At 45.2% G+C, this 17,500-nt stretch overlaps 2 protein-coding genes across 2 annotated transcripts in view; both read right to left on the bottom strand.

The window, feature by feature from the left end:
* cped1 (cadherin-like and PC-esterase domain containing 1) overlaps positions 1-869 on the bottom strand; it is a gene marked incomplete at both ends in the record, with an annotated part of 95,557 nt that extends 94,688 nt beyond the window's left edge. The window contains one exon of the mRNA XM_080538232.1: positions 549-869. Within this exon, the coding sequence (XP_080394358.1) occupies positions 549-869 (321 nt within the window). The remainder of the gene's footprint in view (positions 1-548) is intronic.
* A 1,827-nt stretch (positions 870-2,696) lies between these two features.
* ing3 (inhibitor of growth family, member 3) lies at positions 2,697-17,065 on the bottom strand. Its single transcript, XM_080537510.1, has 12 exons — positions 16,974-17,065; positions 16,709-16,780; positions 15,408-15,508; positions 14,654-14,719; positions 13,823-13,919; positions 12,810-12,881; positions 8,262-8,381; positions 7,799-7,968; positions 7,251-7,447; positions 5,468-5,660; positions 5,160-5,198; positions 2,697-3,775 (listed from the first exon to the last, which is right to left on the bottom strand). The coding sequence occupies exons 1-12, from the start codon at positions 16,999-17,001 to the stop codon at positions 3,659-3,661; spliced, it is 1,272 nt and encodes a 423-aa protein (XP_080393636.1). The 5' UTR covers positions 17,002-17,065; the 3' UTR covers positions 2,697-3,658.
* Between the last annotated feature and the right edge of the window lie 435 nt (positions 17,066-17,500).

The following is a 17,500-nucleotide window of genomic DNA, read 5'->3' as shown; positions in this document are numbered from 1 at the left end:
GACACGGGGCTATTCCACTAAGAGTTCCACGCACAGCATCCCCGCGAGTTCATTTAAAACATTTAAAGGCGGTTGACGAGAATAAAGATAGAAGCCTACATACCCCAGCCATCACATTGTCTTGAGATGACTTAAGATGTCTTAATTAACCCACATCTGTCAAGATGTCTTAAGTCGTCTTAAGACCTAACCTGAAGACATGCACTCATGCACTCACTTATGAATGTGCAATAACACTATGTGCAATATGACAACCCTCGGGTACATAAGGTTCAGAGAATAGGAAATGTTAGAATAGGTATAGCATAGCATAGAGTACAGCACAGTGTTTTATTTGTACAGTATAATAGTATAGTGGATAGTGTACATAGCCTTTATTTATGTAAACCAGCTCTTTTCCCTTCTTGTTTTTTAGTATTTTTTTCCTAGCACCAGGGGAGCCCCCCCTCCCAAATTTCGTTGTTTGGTACCTGTACTATATCAATGACAATAAAGACCATTCATTCATTCATGTCACACTCACTTAAGACATGGAGATAATAACTTACATCTCTTTCTCTCTGTAACTCCTCCAGGGCGGTAATCAGTCGCTCGGGGTTGTTCAGGAGCAGCTCGTCAAAGGGCTGACTCGCACCGCCGCCGGTCACCGTCGACCTGTTGCGTTCATCAGAAACAGAGGTCTGTCCGGATGATTTAAAGCGACTCCGTGCCACCATCAGGGTCTGGTAGAAGAGACATACCGCCACCCCCAGAAGCACTAACGGACCAGAGCGATACCTGCGGCGCAGCCCGGTCCAGAGGCGCCCGCAGAACATCCCCGTTTCACTCCCAACTTTGTTGGCCGAAGTAGACAAGAGGCGTGATACCATGAGGGATGAGGTTCACTCGGTCTCCGCATCCCACTCAGACCGCTCACCGCACCGCTGCGTGACGTTAGAATTAGAAGCTTCTATCTCCATTTTGGTCAAAATTGAGTATTTTTTTTTTTTTTTACATAATCTGATCCATTAGGTGTTTATTAATGCCTGTGTGGTGTTATTTTTTTTTAAATGTTGACATTTTTGAGTTAGTTAATTCATAAAATACAAAGGTTCCATCTCACAAAACATAATGGAACGTGAAAACTTTGAAGCTCAATGTCTCTGAACTGCCCTAAACGGAGATAGAACCATCTCATTCTAAGCTCACGGGACGCTCTCCCAGCCCGCCGAAAGGCTGCGCGACGGGGATGTCTGTCAAAAACACGCACTTAAGGAATCCACAACCAGAAAGCATTTTTAACTTTGGAATTCAGCCGGAGGTGTCCCAGTCAATAAGGCAAATCGATAGGCTTAGAGTTGCGATTCGGCACAATCGGGAATGCAGAACAACGGGGGGGGGAAACCTTCTTTCCGTTATTCCGTATAGGCTAAAACAATCTGTGAAAGTCGCCTCCAAACAAAGTGCGCCACAAAGCGAATATCACATCCCAGGATACTCCGTCCGTTCCGAGAGAGCAGGGACGTTGTTTTCCTCTCCTCGGGGAGGAATGCCCCTCTCGTACAGTTGATTAAAAACACTCTAGGAGCAGCAGAACCTCATGACTGTCTGCGCGATCAGATCATGGGGCAGTACTCCGCTCTTGCGCGCTGTCAGAAAACTCCTGCTATCCACAACAGAATCAGGCGCATAACACACTGAAACACAAAGCCAAACTACTAGTTAAAAAAATAACACAGACTGCTCTGAACTATTGCCGAACAAGGCGTCTGATGAGAGAGAACTAAAAGAGAGGTTCCCACCGTAAACTGAACGCTGGCCATGCGCAAAGGGGGGGGGTGAGTCCACCTGGTTTGCCTTATTCCAAGAAAAAAAAAGTAAACAGTGACTTCCTTTCCCTCCAGACCGCTGGATAACCCTCTCTCTCTCACACACACACACACACACACACAGGGCTACTGCTTTTCTTAAGTGAACCTTCCCTCTGGGGAAAGAGGAAAATAAGGTTTTGATTGTGGAAAGCCTGTCGACGTTTGGGAACGTTCTCTTGAGTAACGGATTCCACGCGACACACGGAGCGGTCTAAATTGGCACACATGCCTTCTCGGTAGGGGGTAGAGATACCAGACCCCCTCATTCCTGCGTCTGGTGAAACACTGGAGCTCTCTCTGCTATTTGTGGCTCACAAGACACCCCTGTGCATTATGTAGAGAGAAGTCGTTGTAGCGCAACTTCGTTTTTGATGCGCTTGAATACTAAAAGTTGCTCGTGGCGGTAAAAACAACAGGCAGTTTCTAATTGCATAGAAACGTTTGCCAAAAGACCAAGGCAAGGGTCTTTTTCTTCCTCTTTAAAACAAATGTTGTTAAGTGCTTTTTTGTTTAAAAAAACCAAACAAACATACTAAAAGGTCGGTGTAAGCCAGTTTTCATGGTGTTCACAAACTCACATAATGACTAAAGTGGTTATGCTTATCTCATCTGCAACATACATTTCTACCCTTCACTTTTTTCGCTCAGTGGTCAGTATTGGTCGCGTGGTCCCGTCACCGGCTCAAAACAAATCCAGTTCAATGAACGCACAGGGATTAGGTGGTGTCATATAGCAGACCTTGAACAGCCTCTGATTTGTCCCTGAGAGGAGTGGACAGGAGAGAGACAGAAGAAGTCAGAAATACCAAAAGAACTTGATCATTTTATTGGATTTTTTTTCTACATCTCTGGAAACTTTTACACACCATCTCAGTGCAGAATGACTAGAATGACACACACACGCACGCACACACACACACGCACACACACACACACACACACACACACACACACACAGAAAGAGAGAGACACTTACACTCACACATACAGGCTTCAGTTATGACTTTGTTCTTGTACTGTACATTCTGAAAACACTCAGCTTTACCAAACTCGATGGTGGAAGCTTAGTCATAAGCAACTATAGCAATCAGTTTCTATCAATTCTCACCATCCGAATCATCATCATCACCATCATCATCATCGTCATCGTCATCATCAAGAACAACATCCCATCAAAGTCAAAAGTTGCATGTCATTTTCATTTTAGAGTTCAAATCAAAACGTGGGTTTTGTAGTCCATTAGTCACACCCCACTGGCCTACATTTCCCAGTCTGTGTCATTTCCCCTGTGATATCCTACAGTAACGAGCACCTCCTGCAGCCGTGCGTTGGAAGGGGGAGGGCGCGGGGGTGTGGCCTTCCGGGTCACAAGGGGAAAGGCGAGGAATGTCTGGTGTACAGGATGGGGAAGGGGGGAGGGAGAGGAGGAGGTAGGGAGGGAGATTCAAAAGTCAGGGGGGGGCAGGGACAGGTGGGGGGGGGGGGGTCATCAAGAATTCTTCACTGTTCCTCTTCCTGTCTTGTTCCAAATATTCACCTCTGACCCTGGAGTCTGACCCTGGACAGTAACCTTTGACCCCCCTGGGTCCCCCCCCTATGTCAGCTGTCAAACCAGACAGGTGAGCAGTGTGTGTGGCCGCAGCAGGTATGACACTGGTTTAGGATGAACCACAGGTGGGGGGGGGGGGGACTGGGGGGGGTGAAGAGGAGGAGGAAGGAGGTGGAATGGAATAGGAGGGAGGGGGTGGGGGGCATGGGGGGTGGTCCTGGATGAGAAGGGAAGTGGGGGGTGGGGGGGTGCTGGTGGTCTATTTGTGCCTGCTGCCTCTCCTCTTCATGGCAGCTGTACACTGGGGGCAGTACCACTTCCCCTTGGGGGCTTCGGTCAGGCCCACGCAGCCGTAGTGGAACCACTCGATGGGGCACTGCAGGGAACACACACACACCCGTTGACACACTGGTACCATCCGGTCTACGGCGTTGGAACATTTCCTTCATCATGTGAACAGGAAGTAGGGATGCACCCATACCGATAGCAGTACTCGTACCCGATGCCGTGTTCATGTGCTCCTTGTACTCACGGTAGTAAAAGTACTACCACTTTACGGCAACGAAAGGTGACCTCTCGTCGCAGGTAGGCAGAGGAGGAGTGATGTCACCAGCTTGGAGATATTTTAGGATAAGCGATGATGATAAATACTAATAATTATAATAACTTTTTATTTGTATAGCGCTTTTCCTGCAAACGCTGCAGTTCAAAGTGCTCCAATCATTATATAGTCATAATTTAATTATTTTTAAGGTAATATTAAAAAGATGGGTTTTTCATATTTGCTGAGGTTGCATCCCTAATGTAAATTGGCAGTACATTCCACAATTTGGGTGCATAAAATGAGAATGCAGCCTCACCAAATCTCTTCTTTTGTACATGTGGTACTCAGAGAAAACCAGCGTCAGAAGACCCGAGAGCTCTATTGGGCTGATATGCTAGCAAAAGGTATTTCAGATATTCTGGTGCTGTGCCAGTGAGAGCTTTATAAACAAGCTCTCACTTGTTTATATCACTTATTTGATGACGACAAAAGTAGAGCAGACTGCAAACTATGCTCTGCTAAATTCTGAATATGTGACAGGGTCTGACCCAAACTTTCTTTGGTATATTACAAACGTTTATGTGTTGAAGAGCCCACTCAATATAACAAACAGTTTCAAGGATCACTAAATACTTATTATTTGTCAGTGAATTCAGCTTGTTTTTGATTCACTGTATCGTCTGCCTTCCTGCTTTGTACTCGGGTGAGTGATAGTGATACATAGCTTGTAAACAATCTTACGTTTTAGGACATGTTCAAAAGCAAGGACTGGGTGATCATCTAGTTATGTTTAGTTATGTGTTTTTAGCATGTTCATGTTCTATCAGCATGTTGTGATGTGCTAAACATGCAGTTAGATGTTACATAACAATGTTTTTTTGTTAGCTACTAGCTAGCTACCAGCTAGCTACCAACGTGATGGTAGCAAACGCGTCTGTTTTGATTCGGAACGATTTTCTCCGGTATTTGGTTTGAAGTGTACCAAGATTTAAATAAGCATACCTTCTTCCACTATTTTCAGATTTCAATCTATGACATCATTTTAAAGCTTACAAACGTATTTTTCAAAGTCATTGTTAGAACTATAAAGGTATTATTAAGTACTTGTAACGGTACTCGGTATCAGAAAGTACCCAAATATAAGAACGTTGTAAAGACGAGGTCTGGGTGCATCCCTAGGGTAACTACAGAAGAGCAGCTGGGGACTGATACTTACATCTTGGTTATCACATCCCACCATCTCCCCGTACGACACCTGGAACAACACGCAGCCACTTTAGATCACATGAGATCACATGAGAGTGAGTGTGTGTGTGTGAGCCTGTGACTGAATGTATGTGTGAGCGTGTGTGTATGTGTGCCTGTGGCTGAATGTGTGTGAGCGTGTGTGTGTGTGTGAGAGCGTGTGTGTGTGTGTGAGTGCTTGTGACTGAATGTATGTGTGTGAGCGTGAGTGTGTGTGTGTGTGTGTGTGTGTATGTGTGTGCCTGTGTGTGTGTGCCTGTGACTGTGTGAGTGGCGTACCTGGTTGCAGATGCAGTAGCGGGGCTCGTTGGGGTCGTAGGTCCAGTCCACCTGGCTGTTGGCCTCAGACTCTGGCAGGGCCGAGGCCTGCTGGGATAGCTCCTGGGCCAGGGCGGAGGAGGAGGAGCAGGACGACAGGGAGGAGGAGGAGGACGAGGACGACGACTGGTGGTTGGAAGACTTTGTGTTGCCTCTGTGGAGGAGAGGGAGGGAGAGGGAGAGAGAGAGAGAGGGAGAGAGACAGAGAGAGTTCAGACAAGCGCTAGATCAGCGGTTCCCAACCTATGGGCCCACTGGTGGTCCGCGAGAGTACTGCAAGTGGGCCGCCAAATCATGGGCAAAAAAATGGTTTTATTGACGTTTTTTGGTTACAAAAACGTTTTAATTTTAAAAAGATAAAAAATCTTGGATTGAACAGCCTTGATCGTATTGTGTGTGGTGTGCGCCGATATTTCCATCCGAAAAGAAGAAGTCAGCTCGCTTCTTGATTGGCTACATTCCATCCCGGACTCGCGAACAGGGTTGCCAGATGGGATCGACATTTTCCACCCTAACCAGTCTAAAACCGCTAATTCCACCCAAAAAACCCGAGCCCATCTGGCAACCCTAGTCGGGAGTCGGGAGTTGCCCACACACAAGGATGTTTGGTCGTAAATATTGAACACATACAACATTTACGATCTTGGTATTTGATCACCTGCTATATAAAATATTGCCACTCGGCTTTAATGGTTTAACCGCTATTTTTTTTGCCACGCTCCCTCTAGTTTTTGGTCAAATTACGTCGTTGTTTTGAGCGCTCGTGCGCGTTTCTGAGTGGGCCGCGAATACTGGAGAGATCTGGAAAGTGGGCGGTGAGTCCTAAAAGGTTGGGAACCACTGCGCTAGATGATTTACTAAAGCACTTTGAGCTGCAACGTTTGCAGGGAAAGTGCTACACAAATAAAAGCTATTGGTATTATTATTATTCACTGTGGCTCGTCATGAGTTGGTGCTGGGTAGAGAAGCGTGCCATGCTCGGAGGCTCAAGCCTGCGTCAAACCGCTATGCCACGCAGCATCTGGCCGGAAAATGGCTGATTAGATAGACGATGACGCGCGGGGGAGTGACAGGGGACGTGATTGTGTGATTATATTGGATAACACGGTGGCACTAATATGGCGTGAGATGGTGTGAAAACACCAGATTTGACCGGATCTTCATGTGTGCCTTGTTTTGTGTATGTGCGTGTGTGTCTGACAGTCTGTGAGAGTGTGTGTCTGTCTGAGAGAGTGTGTGGGCGTCTGTCTGACAGTCTGAGAGAGTGTGTGCGTGTCTGTCTGACAGTCTGAGAGAGTGTGTGTGTGTGCGTGTCTCTGTCTGACAGTCTGAGTGTGTGTGTGTGTGTCTCTGTCTGACAGTCTGAGTGTGTGTGTGTGTCTTTGTCTGACAGCCTGAGAGTGTGTGTGTGTGTGTGTGTGTGTGTGTGTGTGTCTCTGTCTGAGAGTGTGTGTGTGTCTCTGTCTCACAGTCTGTGAGAGTGAGTGAGTGAGTGAGTGAGTGAGTGCCTCTGTCTGCATGAGTGAGTGAGTGAGTGTGTGTGTGTGTGTCTGTCTGAAGTGAGTGAGTGAGTGAGTGAGTGAGTGAGTGTGTCTGCGTGAGTGTGTGTGTCTCTGTCTGACAGTCTGAGAGTGAGTGAGTGAGTGAGTGTCTGTCTGACTGTGTGACTGAGTAAGTGAGTGAGTGAGTGAGTGAGTGAGTGAGTGTCTGACTGTGTGAGTGAGTGAGTGTGTGCGTGTCTTACTTGGTCTTGCGTCCTCCGCGGGACTCTGATGCGGCGGCGGCGGGGGCGAGGGTCTGGGTGAGGGTGGAGGCCAGGGCGGAGGAGGTGTAGCCGGCCGCCTCGCGGGACAGAGAGAACTCCCGGCTCAGCTGGAAGTCGCTGTTCTTGATGGCCTCGTAGCTGGCCTTCAGACTGGAGGTCCTCCTGCCCTCCTTCATCTGAGAGGAGATGGGGGGGAGGGGGAGAGAGGGAGGGAGGGAGGGGGAGAGAGAAGGAGAGAGAGAGAGAGAGGGAGAGGCATAGACAGGACATTATATTGACGAATGGCCACCATTTGGCCAACAGTCTGGCTGAAGACACTGGTAGGTATCTATATTGAGGTGTGTGTGTGTGTGTGTGTGTGTATATATACAGTATGTGTATGTGTGTGTATATATGCGTGTATATATATGCGTGTGTGTGTGTGTATATATATGTGTGTGTGTGTATATGTGTGTGTGTGTGTGTGTATATATATATATTGTGTCCGTGTGTGTCAGTGTGTGTGTGTGTGTATATGTGTGTGTCACCTGTGCGGTGGCCTGGACGGCCTGAGCAGCAGCCATGGTGATGGCCCCGGCCCCGGCCCCCGCCCCGGGCCCGGCCGGCAGGGAGCTGAGGTTGTAGGAGGCCAGCGGCTGGGAGGAGTTCACACTGTACGCACTGTTAGAGGAGGAGGACGTGCTGTTGGTCCGGCAGCCTGGGAGGGAGGGAGGGGGGTGAGGGAGAGAGGGAGAGGAGGAGAAAGGATGAGAAAAAGCAAGGAAGAAAAGTGTCAGTCAAGCTGAGGTAATTGCCACAACAACAAAAAATACGAAAGAGCTGTGTGTGTGTATGTATGAAGGGTGTGTGTGTGTGCATGTATGATGGGTGTGTGTGTATGTATGATGGGTGTGTGTGTATGTATGATGGGTGTGTGTATGTAAGATGGGTGTGTATGTGTGTATGAAGGGTGTGTATGTAGGGTGTGTGTTCTCGTGTGTGTGTTCCTACCTGGGGTGTTCTCCTTGGAGGCGTCTGAGGTGAGCGTGGAGAGCAGCGCTTCAGACTTGAACTTCTTCTCTGGGACGTGCTCTGTGGTGTGGTGGGCCGGCTGCGTGGTGTATTTCCTCTCTGCGACACACACACACACACACACACACACACGGTTAACTCTAGACCAGGGATGGCCAAAAAATTGTTCAATCTCCTTAGAAACAAAACATAACAGATTTAGCTATTCTCAACTCTACATTAACTGCACTGTTAAAACGCTAGATTTAGTCCTCACCTGTGTCCCTGTCCCTGTCACCTTTGTTTTTTCAGATTTTATCCCTTTTTCACCCAATTTGGTAGCTAATTGAACCCAACCTAGCATCCAATTATCCCCTGCCTGACTCCTATACCGCCCTCGGGAGCGGCCGCCCAATATGCCGCTCCCCGTGTGTGCCCCAGCCATATCCGGATCTGGCGAGCTGGGATACGATCCCAGTCCCCGGTGGGCAGCTTGCACTAGTGGCCAGTGCTCATCCCTGTCACCTGTTTAGACCTCACCTGTGTCCCTGTACTTGTCTCTGCTGCTCCTCTGTCCTCCACTTGTTAGCTGTATTAATGGCACCTGTTTGAACTCGTTATCAGGATAAAAGACACCTGTCCACAACCTCAAACAGTCACACTCCAAACTCCACTATGGCCAAGACCAAAGAGCTGTCAAAGGACACCAGAAACACAATTGTAGACCTGCACCAGGCTGGGAAGACTGAATCTGCAATAGGTAAGCAGCTTGGTGTGAAGAAATCAACTGTGGGAGCAATTATTAGAAAATGGAAGACATATAAGACCACTGATAATCTCCCTCGATCTGGGGCTCCACGCAAGATCTCATCCTGTGGGGTCAAAATGATCACAAGAACGGTGAGCAAAAATCCCAGAACCACACGGGGGGACCTGGTGAATGACCTGCAGAGAGCTGGGACCAAAGTAACAAAGGCTACCATCAGTAACACACTACACATTAATTTGCGACTTGATTTTAAAGCAACCCAACTTTAAAGCAACCCAAAGGACGTTTTTGTAAAGTGTGGCCATATCTCCGGCTAGGAAGGTCGTATCAGGGGACTTAGAGGCTCCCTCCTCTAGCACCCCCACAGCCCGAGCTACGAGTGAAAGAACTAAACTTACATTGGGTTGCTTTAAAGTTGGGTTGCTTTAAAATCAAGCTTCAGATTAAAACATGTGATGGAGCATTACTAACCTGACTCAGGTGGTTTGTTTCACACAACCATCTAGGAAAGCTTAATTGGAAGCTGTTTGGAAAAGGGCAGGTACTTTCAAAAAATACTTGGCAGGTGATTGGATGAATCTGTCTTATCACCTTCTATCATGGGCTAATTTCAGAGAGCATTACCACATGATACCATCAAACTGTTAACTGCTCTTATGCCATCAAACTGTTCTAATGCAAGGATGAGAACTTAAAAGATATGAATTGGAACATATTTATGTATGGGTTTTTTAAACAGCTGCCATTTTGTTTCTCTCAAGTGTCAAAAAAAATTGAACAATTCCAATATGAAAATAAAATAGGACCTTTCTACAAACAAGGTTATTTAATTATGGCTCAGGAGCAGCATCTAAATATTGCACATACTGCAATCAAGTTAAATAAAGTCATAATAAAAATGTCCAGTAAAAAAGAATAGGTCCTTACTGTAAACATTGAAATAGATAAAGCTCTTCAACAAAAAAAACCTAGTGCGGCCGACCCCAAACTAGCACGGCCCAAAATAGCGCGGCATCAACTAGCGCTGAATCAAGCGGCGGCCCCCGTTTATACTAACACATGGGCTGGCCCAATCACATGCTTAGGCCCTGCTGTCCATCGGCCCCCTCCCCCACTCTGATCCCTCGGCCGACAACCCAAGTGCAGTGTCATGTTCGTAGATAAGATAGTCAAAGGGGGTGCCCAGAAAATTAGGGAGAAAAAAAGTAAGAAGCTAGCAGAGGATGCCTCAAAATGTCAGAAACTGACAGATATGTTCTCTGGATCGACTGTGGGGGCTAGGCCTACTACAGATACAGCAGCCATGTCTCATCACCGTGGAGTACGTCAACAGTGAGTGAGTACACTGGTTCACACTTGCTGTCCATGTCACTTACTCCGCTCTAGTTTTTTTTTTTTTTTTTTTTTTTACAAATGGTATATTCAACAGACTGCCAGCATGTTGATCGGCGGTGTCGGACCGATTGTGTTGGGCCGGTCTGAGCCACATGGCAGGGCCTAATTTTTGTCCCAGTCCAGCCCTGGGTTAGGGTAATCACTGATTACCCCTACGTTTTTAAATAATTACAAAATATTGTTTAATGAATACATTTGAAAATTAAGGATACATCATTATCAAATCAATAGTAGTCAAATGTGTTATTTGCATACACATACACTCACTGGCCACTTCATTAGGCACACCTTGGGGTTGGACCCCCTCTTTTGCCTTCAGAACTGCCTTAATTCTTCGTGGCATAGATTCAACAAGGTGCTGGAAACATTCCTCAGAGATTTTGGTCCATATTGACACTATAATATCACGCAACAGCCCGTCTGGCACCAACAACCATGCCAGGTTCAAAGTCACTTAAATCACCTTTATTTCCCATTCTGATGCTGGTTTGAACTTCAGCAGATCGTCTTGACCATGTCTACATGCCTAAATGCATTGAGTTGCTGCCACATGATTGGCTGATTAGGTATTTGCGTTAACAAGCAGTTGAAAAGGTGTACCTAGTGAAGTGGCCGGTGAGAGTATAATATATTATTATTCATATTATTGCTTTTTCAAAAGCTTTGGATTTGGACAAGTAACTTGAGCTCTAGGACAAGTAAAATATAAGTTCACTTGTCCGACCTGAAAAAGCTTAATGTCAAGCCCTGATGCTGATCCGTTCATGTGGTGGAAGACAAACAGGTGCAAGTTCCCCCATGTTGCACAGAGACACCTCTGTGTCCCGGGAACGTCTGTTGCAAGTGAGAGAATTTTCTCCACTGCTGGGGACATTGTCACTGCAAACCGCTCTCGCCTTGCTGCAGAGAATATTGACATGCTTATATTTTTACATAAGAACCTCATAATAGATAAATAGATCGATGATAATTGAAGTTGCATTTACATCCTGAATAGTTGAAGTAAGGATATGTTTATTTAAAATAGTTAAACTATTTTATTATTTTTAAAAAATGTTACTTTTGTAGTGTGAATTTGTTTGTTTGAAGTGTGAATTTGTTTTCCTCCTGTTTGTATACGGGCTACTAGGGGTGTAACGATACTCGATTCATTGACTAACGATCTGATTACATCGACGCAATGTAAAAACATCGATCTATATCGTCATCTTATGCGCGCAGAGAGAGAGACTTGAAAAAGATACGAATGTTTTTCATTTTTTATGAGACAGTAAGTCTATTCCTTTTAATATATATTTTGGAACATCTCTCTGAACCAGGGAAGTGAACATACTCGCGTTCGCAATGAGTTCGCATTCACCGTGTGTGACTGTCTACTGGCTCGGCTCCACTTCTCGGCTCCTCCTCTCGCGTTCGGCGATCTTCGGAAATGTTCGGCTTGTGTGAGTGCGTCTAACGGGAGTCTAATGGGCGAATACATTGACCGTTTTGGACACCAAAGATATTTTTTAACATCTACTCTTCGAGGCGAATCCAGTCAGACCAATATCAGACCTGATGGACGTGTGTGACACGTGTGTGTGTGTGTGACTGGATGTCTCTCTGAACCTGTGTGTGTGTGTGTGTATGTTAATGAGCTGTATGTTAATTACCACTTATTACAATTGATAATTGTGTTAGATTGGCATATGATATCGCGTCATATCGATCTTGAATCGAATCGAAATCGTATCGTGACTGACATTGTGATATCGTCAAACATTGTATCGTCAAACAAACAAATCGACATAATATCGTATCGTGATGAAGCTGGTGATTTACACCCCTACGGGCTACCAGCTGTCAAGGCTAAACGTGCCCTTTTACTTCCAAAAGTGTTTATTTTTTTGGGGACATTTTAAAATGTTTTTGGTTTATATACAATTATATAAACAATTATATAAACATATATATAAACAAATTTATAAACATATATATAAACATATATATAAACAAATTTATAAACATATATATAAACATATATATAAACATATATATAAACATATATATAAACATATATATAAACATTCTATACATAACATATACATGTGTATGTAAAACGAACCGTACCGAAAACCGTGACCCAAAATACCGAACCGTGGGCCAACTGGGTATTAACTCAAACAATCTAAACATTACGGTCCATAAATAAAAATGTTGTAAACAAAGTTGTGTGTAACAAAGTGGAATGAACCAGGAAAGTATACAAGTATAAAAGGGTTAGAAAAGGGTTCCAAAAAAGGTATACTTATTTCCCCCACTTATTTCCCCCACACATTAAAAGGAATGACAGAAAACTTAGGCTGTGTCAGTGTCACTGTCTTCAAGACGGGGCCGGGACTTACTCTCCACCGTGGTGTGTGAGTGGCCGTGGTGGTTGTTGACTGGCTGAGAGGGGCTGTCCATCTCCAGAGAACCTGATGACAGAGGAGAGAGAGGAGAGGAGTCAAAACTGAGCCTTCCACAGTGGCTCAAGCCGTCGCAAAACATCGTTTGAATAAGGATTCGTCGAGGATTACATCTCGACTCTGTCACACTGTCATACCCTGTCACCAGTCCCACATGTTACTGTCAGACTTCTGAGGGAGAGAGAGAGAGAGGCCGTCTAGTAGGGGTGCAACGGTTCTCAGGTTTTATATTGAACGATACGGTTCTCCGTCCACAGATCAATACGCATTGGTGAATGTAGGTTTTTCGGCTTATGATGCGTTCCATTGAAATTCGGAGGTTCGAGGTTGTCTGGAACGCATTTGCTTCTGTAACTTGTTCAAATGTTTGTTCGTGGCGAGCGGAGTTGAGAACATGGCTACAGTTTGAGGAGGCTCCGGATTGCTACAAATCTGCGTTGTGGAGCCATTTCAGTTCATATTCTGGAATGTGTCTGAATGTTAAAGTTCCATAAGTATAAGCTAAATAAATGAAAGTAACAGTTTGTAAATGAATAGTAGCATTTTTTTCCCTCCTTACGCACAAAACACATACCGGAACCATGACCCAAAGACCGAGGTTCATACCGACCCGTGGGCCAACTGAAGCATCTAGAGATAGGTCAGTCAGGTCAGTCAGCTCTACAGAACCATTCCTAGCCTACAGGAGCAGACTCCTGGCACCGCCGGGTGGTGATCAGTCCAACACTGCCCCCTAGCAGAGCTCCCCCCCACCCCCGTGAATACTGATCACATCCCACTCTCACAGGGGAGAGGGACAGGAAACAAAGACACCAGTGAGTCTGACAATCAGGAGAGGACCGAGGCAGGTGGGTTGGGGTAGTGGGGAAGGGGTTGAGGTAGAGGGCAGGGGGGTGGGTTGAGGTAGAGGGGAGGGGTTAGTGAGGGTGAGATGGACAGCTGTCACTCACGTCTCTCCAGGATCTCAGTGATCCCAGCGTTGTCGGCCTCCAGCTCCATCTTGAACTTGGCCAGCTCCTGGTCCAGCTTCCTGAGGTGGCGGTCCACCTGGAACAGCACCAAGACAACACAACAACATCACTGGACTGACTTATATAGAGCCTTGTTCTGCTTTACAATGGCCTCTCATTGACCCATTCACACACCAATGGGGTCATGCTACCATGCATGGCACCGGCCCGTTCATTGGGAGCAATTTGGGGTTCAGTGTCTTGCCCAAGGACACTTCGACATGCGGCAAGCCGGGGCTCGAACCGGCGATCTTGCAATCATTAAGACGGCGGCCCTACCTCCTGCGCCACAGCTGCACCATACATCAATAATAACAACAATAACCAATAGGCCTACAACATACTGAATAACAAAACATGTTTACTGCATCATTAACATCAATTATTCAACATTCACTGTCAAACCAAGCCGATATCAAGACACGAAATATCAAAAACATGTTCGTAATATAAAAGTTCTCATGACTTCCAAATCATTGTCAGTGTGTGACTGCCCCCTAGTGGGTCATGGGGGGTAGCGCAACAGATAAAGTAATGGTCCTGCATGGTACTTTGTATATTTTCGTAGTGACATTCACATACGGCATTGTCCTAAAAAAAGATTATGTGTCAATAAAAAGTCTAATTTGTCTCACTAATAGCAACAGTAGTTCTCAATTCAAATGTTGTGTGCTGTGACCCAGCTATAAACCTTTAATTTATATTTTCTGTGGCCTTATAAACAATTTGTAGCAAGGGCCCAGTTGTTACCAGGACAACAAGTCTACTCACCAGATCATAAATCTGATTGGCCAGCTGCACCTTCTCATCAGCATCTTCCAACGCCTTGTAATAGTCCTGAAACAGAAAGAGAGAGAAAGAGAAACAGCGGTCAGTATAGATGTAGACACTACTGCAATAATAATAATAATGTATTAACTTTTTTAAAACAAAATAAAAATGATGTTTTTATTTACCATGCATGCATATTAATGCATTATTATATTAATATGCATGCATATTTACCATGAGCATCAACTCATTTCAATTTTTGCTCTAGGCACAAGCAAGTCAAATGATTATTGCTCTGAACGGTAACAAGAGTACACCCTCAATCCATTTACTGCATGTTCACTTTTGACATACCACATTCATTCAATAAGAAAAACACACAACATGACTGAATTACAGAACTTCCATGTATATACTGCATACTGCATACTCAATGAGTATATACTGCATACTAAATGAGTATATACTGCTTACTAAATTCATAATAAAGTAGGTTAAGTATCCGAAAACCAGCTGATCATTATGCATACTGAATGCCTCCCAGAATGAATTTCGCCGGGAACAGCGAATTTAAACCTCCATTTTAAACCTCCATTAACTAAAATATGTAATTTTGGCTTTACAAGTGTTAACATGTCATTTTATGAAGTTTTAATATGTTTTCAGGCGAGTAACCACGTTACTATGTGTGAACTCAAGTTGAGGTTAGTTTCTGAACATGTGAACCCAAGTTGAGGTTAGTTTCTGAACGCACCTTCTTGATGGACTCCATCTGCTCCTCCCTCCACTCCGGCTTGTTCTTCTTCGCGTTGACGAAGAACTCGTTCACCCGCTGCTCCAGCTGGTCCATGGCGTCTACACAACAAGCACAGGAGGTGATGGGAGCGCTAGCGCTAGCACTAATGGTGTTAAATGGATATCGCTAGCACTAACGGTGCTAGACGGTGGTCTAACAATGATGCACGTGTAAGTAGCGGCAGCCCTGACCTTAACACCTGCAGAATTACTTTGAAAACAGTTTACCGTGACTGTTTTCCACGCTGTCTGGGATTGTACCTAGCTGCCTGAAGCTAAAAGTTATTTCAACAGCAGCGAAGTTTAGCAGACAGGGAGATTAGTTAACTCGCGCATCGTGTGACTTGGATGAGACTTAGAGCCCCCCCTCCCCCCGAAAATATTTGTTTTGCAGATCTACACGATTCACACGGATGACCTATTTTGAGATAAAAACGGCTAATTTAGCAGAAAGTTGACAAGTTTGCACCCCTGTTAAACGCATCATCATCTTATTGCATATTACTATTTACCTACATGACGGCAGTACGATCATGATTCATGCTTTAACTCGTGTTACTAAAAAAGTTGTTCCATTGTTGTTAGCTACTACATTGTTGTGATGACCAAATCTAAACAAACAATAACATTGATCGCCAGCAACCATACCCATCGCAGTACGATCATGATTCAAGCTTTAACTTGTGTTACTAGCGCGGGAACGGGGTTACTAAAAAGTTGTTCCATTGTTTGTTAGCTCGCTGTCGCTACTACATTGTTGTGATGATCAAATCTAAACAAACAATAACATTGATCGCCAGCAACCATACCCATATCAATGTGCATGTTTCTATTCTGCACCTAGCTAGATAGTGCGTTCGTAACAATGGAAGTGTTTGTACATTGTCAGGGCTCGACATTAACGCCGTTTTACTTGTCCGGAGCAGCGTCGTCGTGCTCCCGCGCAAACAAACCCGGCGAAAGTTTTACTCTGCTCCGGACAAGTAAAACGGCGTTAATGTCGAGCCCTGATTGTGATGATCAAATCTAAACAGTGGATTTTCACAAATAATAACATTCATTTCCAGCAAACCATATCAATGTGCATGTTTATATTCTGCACATAGCTACATACCCAGCCATCACCGTGTCTCGAGACATCGTAAGACATCTCAAGACACGGCGGTGGCTGGGTATGTAGTATAAGAATGGAGTGTTTGTTAAACGCATGCATGCCGGTGTGTGTGTGTGGTGTTGTGAGACTGTGAGAGGAAGCCATACTTTGGACTTGCAGGTCCATCTCCCTCATCTCGGTAAACCTGTCGCGGAGGTCCATTGGGAGCTGCTCGATCACTGCCAGAGAGGGAGGAGGAGGAAGGAGGAGGGAGAAAAGCAGGGTTACGGTGACAAGCTAACGGTGGCTAGGCTAACGGTGGCTAGGCTAACAGCCCGTTTACACGACGACGGTGGGTCGAAAACACCGCGTATTTGAGGGACAAAAACGGGACAGAGGGACAGATATACACAGTACGGAATTAATACTCACGCTCGAGATAATCCTCCAAGTACAACATGTCGGCGAATTGGATGTTTCGGGCGTTTATTCGAAATAATTGGTGTCTTTCAATATGGCGCCGCCAAGCCGATGTGTGTCACGAAGAGGAGAAAAAGAAAGACTGACAACCGGAGGTCAGAGGAAGTGACGTCAGAGCGCGGTGTGAAATGTGATTGGTCGCGTGAAAGGAGATGCGTAGGCGCTGACGTCTAACTAACAAATGTCCCATGGGAGTTGGAGTTCACGTACATGGGGCAGCAGAACTCCAAATCAATACATCCGGTGAGGGAAAAAAAGACGATAGGCGAAAAAAAGACGATAGGCCAGTCTAAAAATAAAACGAAAGAACATCACAAATGGCTTGAATGGTACAATTGAATTAAATTGTTTGGCACAGAAGTTTGGCACAGAGAGGGTAATTTAATTGATATTACAATTATATCAAATGATATCAATAGTTCTTGGCACACTAGGTTAGACCCTGAACATGTTTCAGTGACAGGTATCCTTTTAATCCA

The sequence above is a fragment of the Nansenia antarctica genome (genome assembly GCF_963989245.1).
Source record: "Nansenia antarctica genome assembly, chromosome: 8".
In the NCBI taxonomy this organism is placed as follows: Eukaryota; Metazoa; Chordata; class Actinopteri; order Argentiniformes; family Microstomatidae; genus Nansenia; species Nansenia antarctica.
The sequence above is the reverse complement of the archived record's forward strand: the minus strand, read 5'-3'. Positions and strand labels throughout refer to the sequence as shown.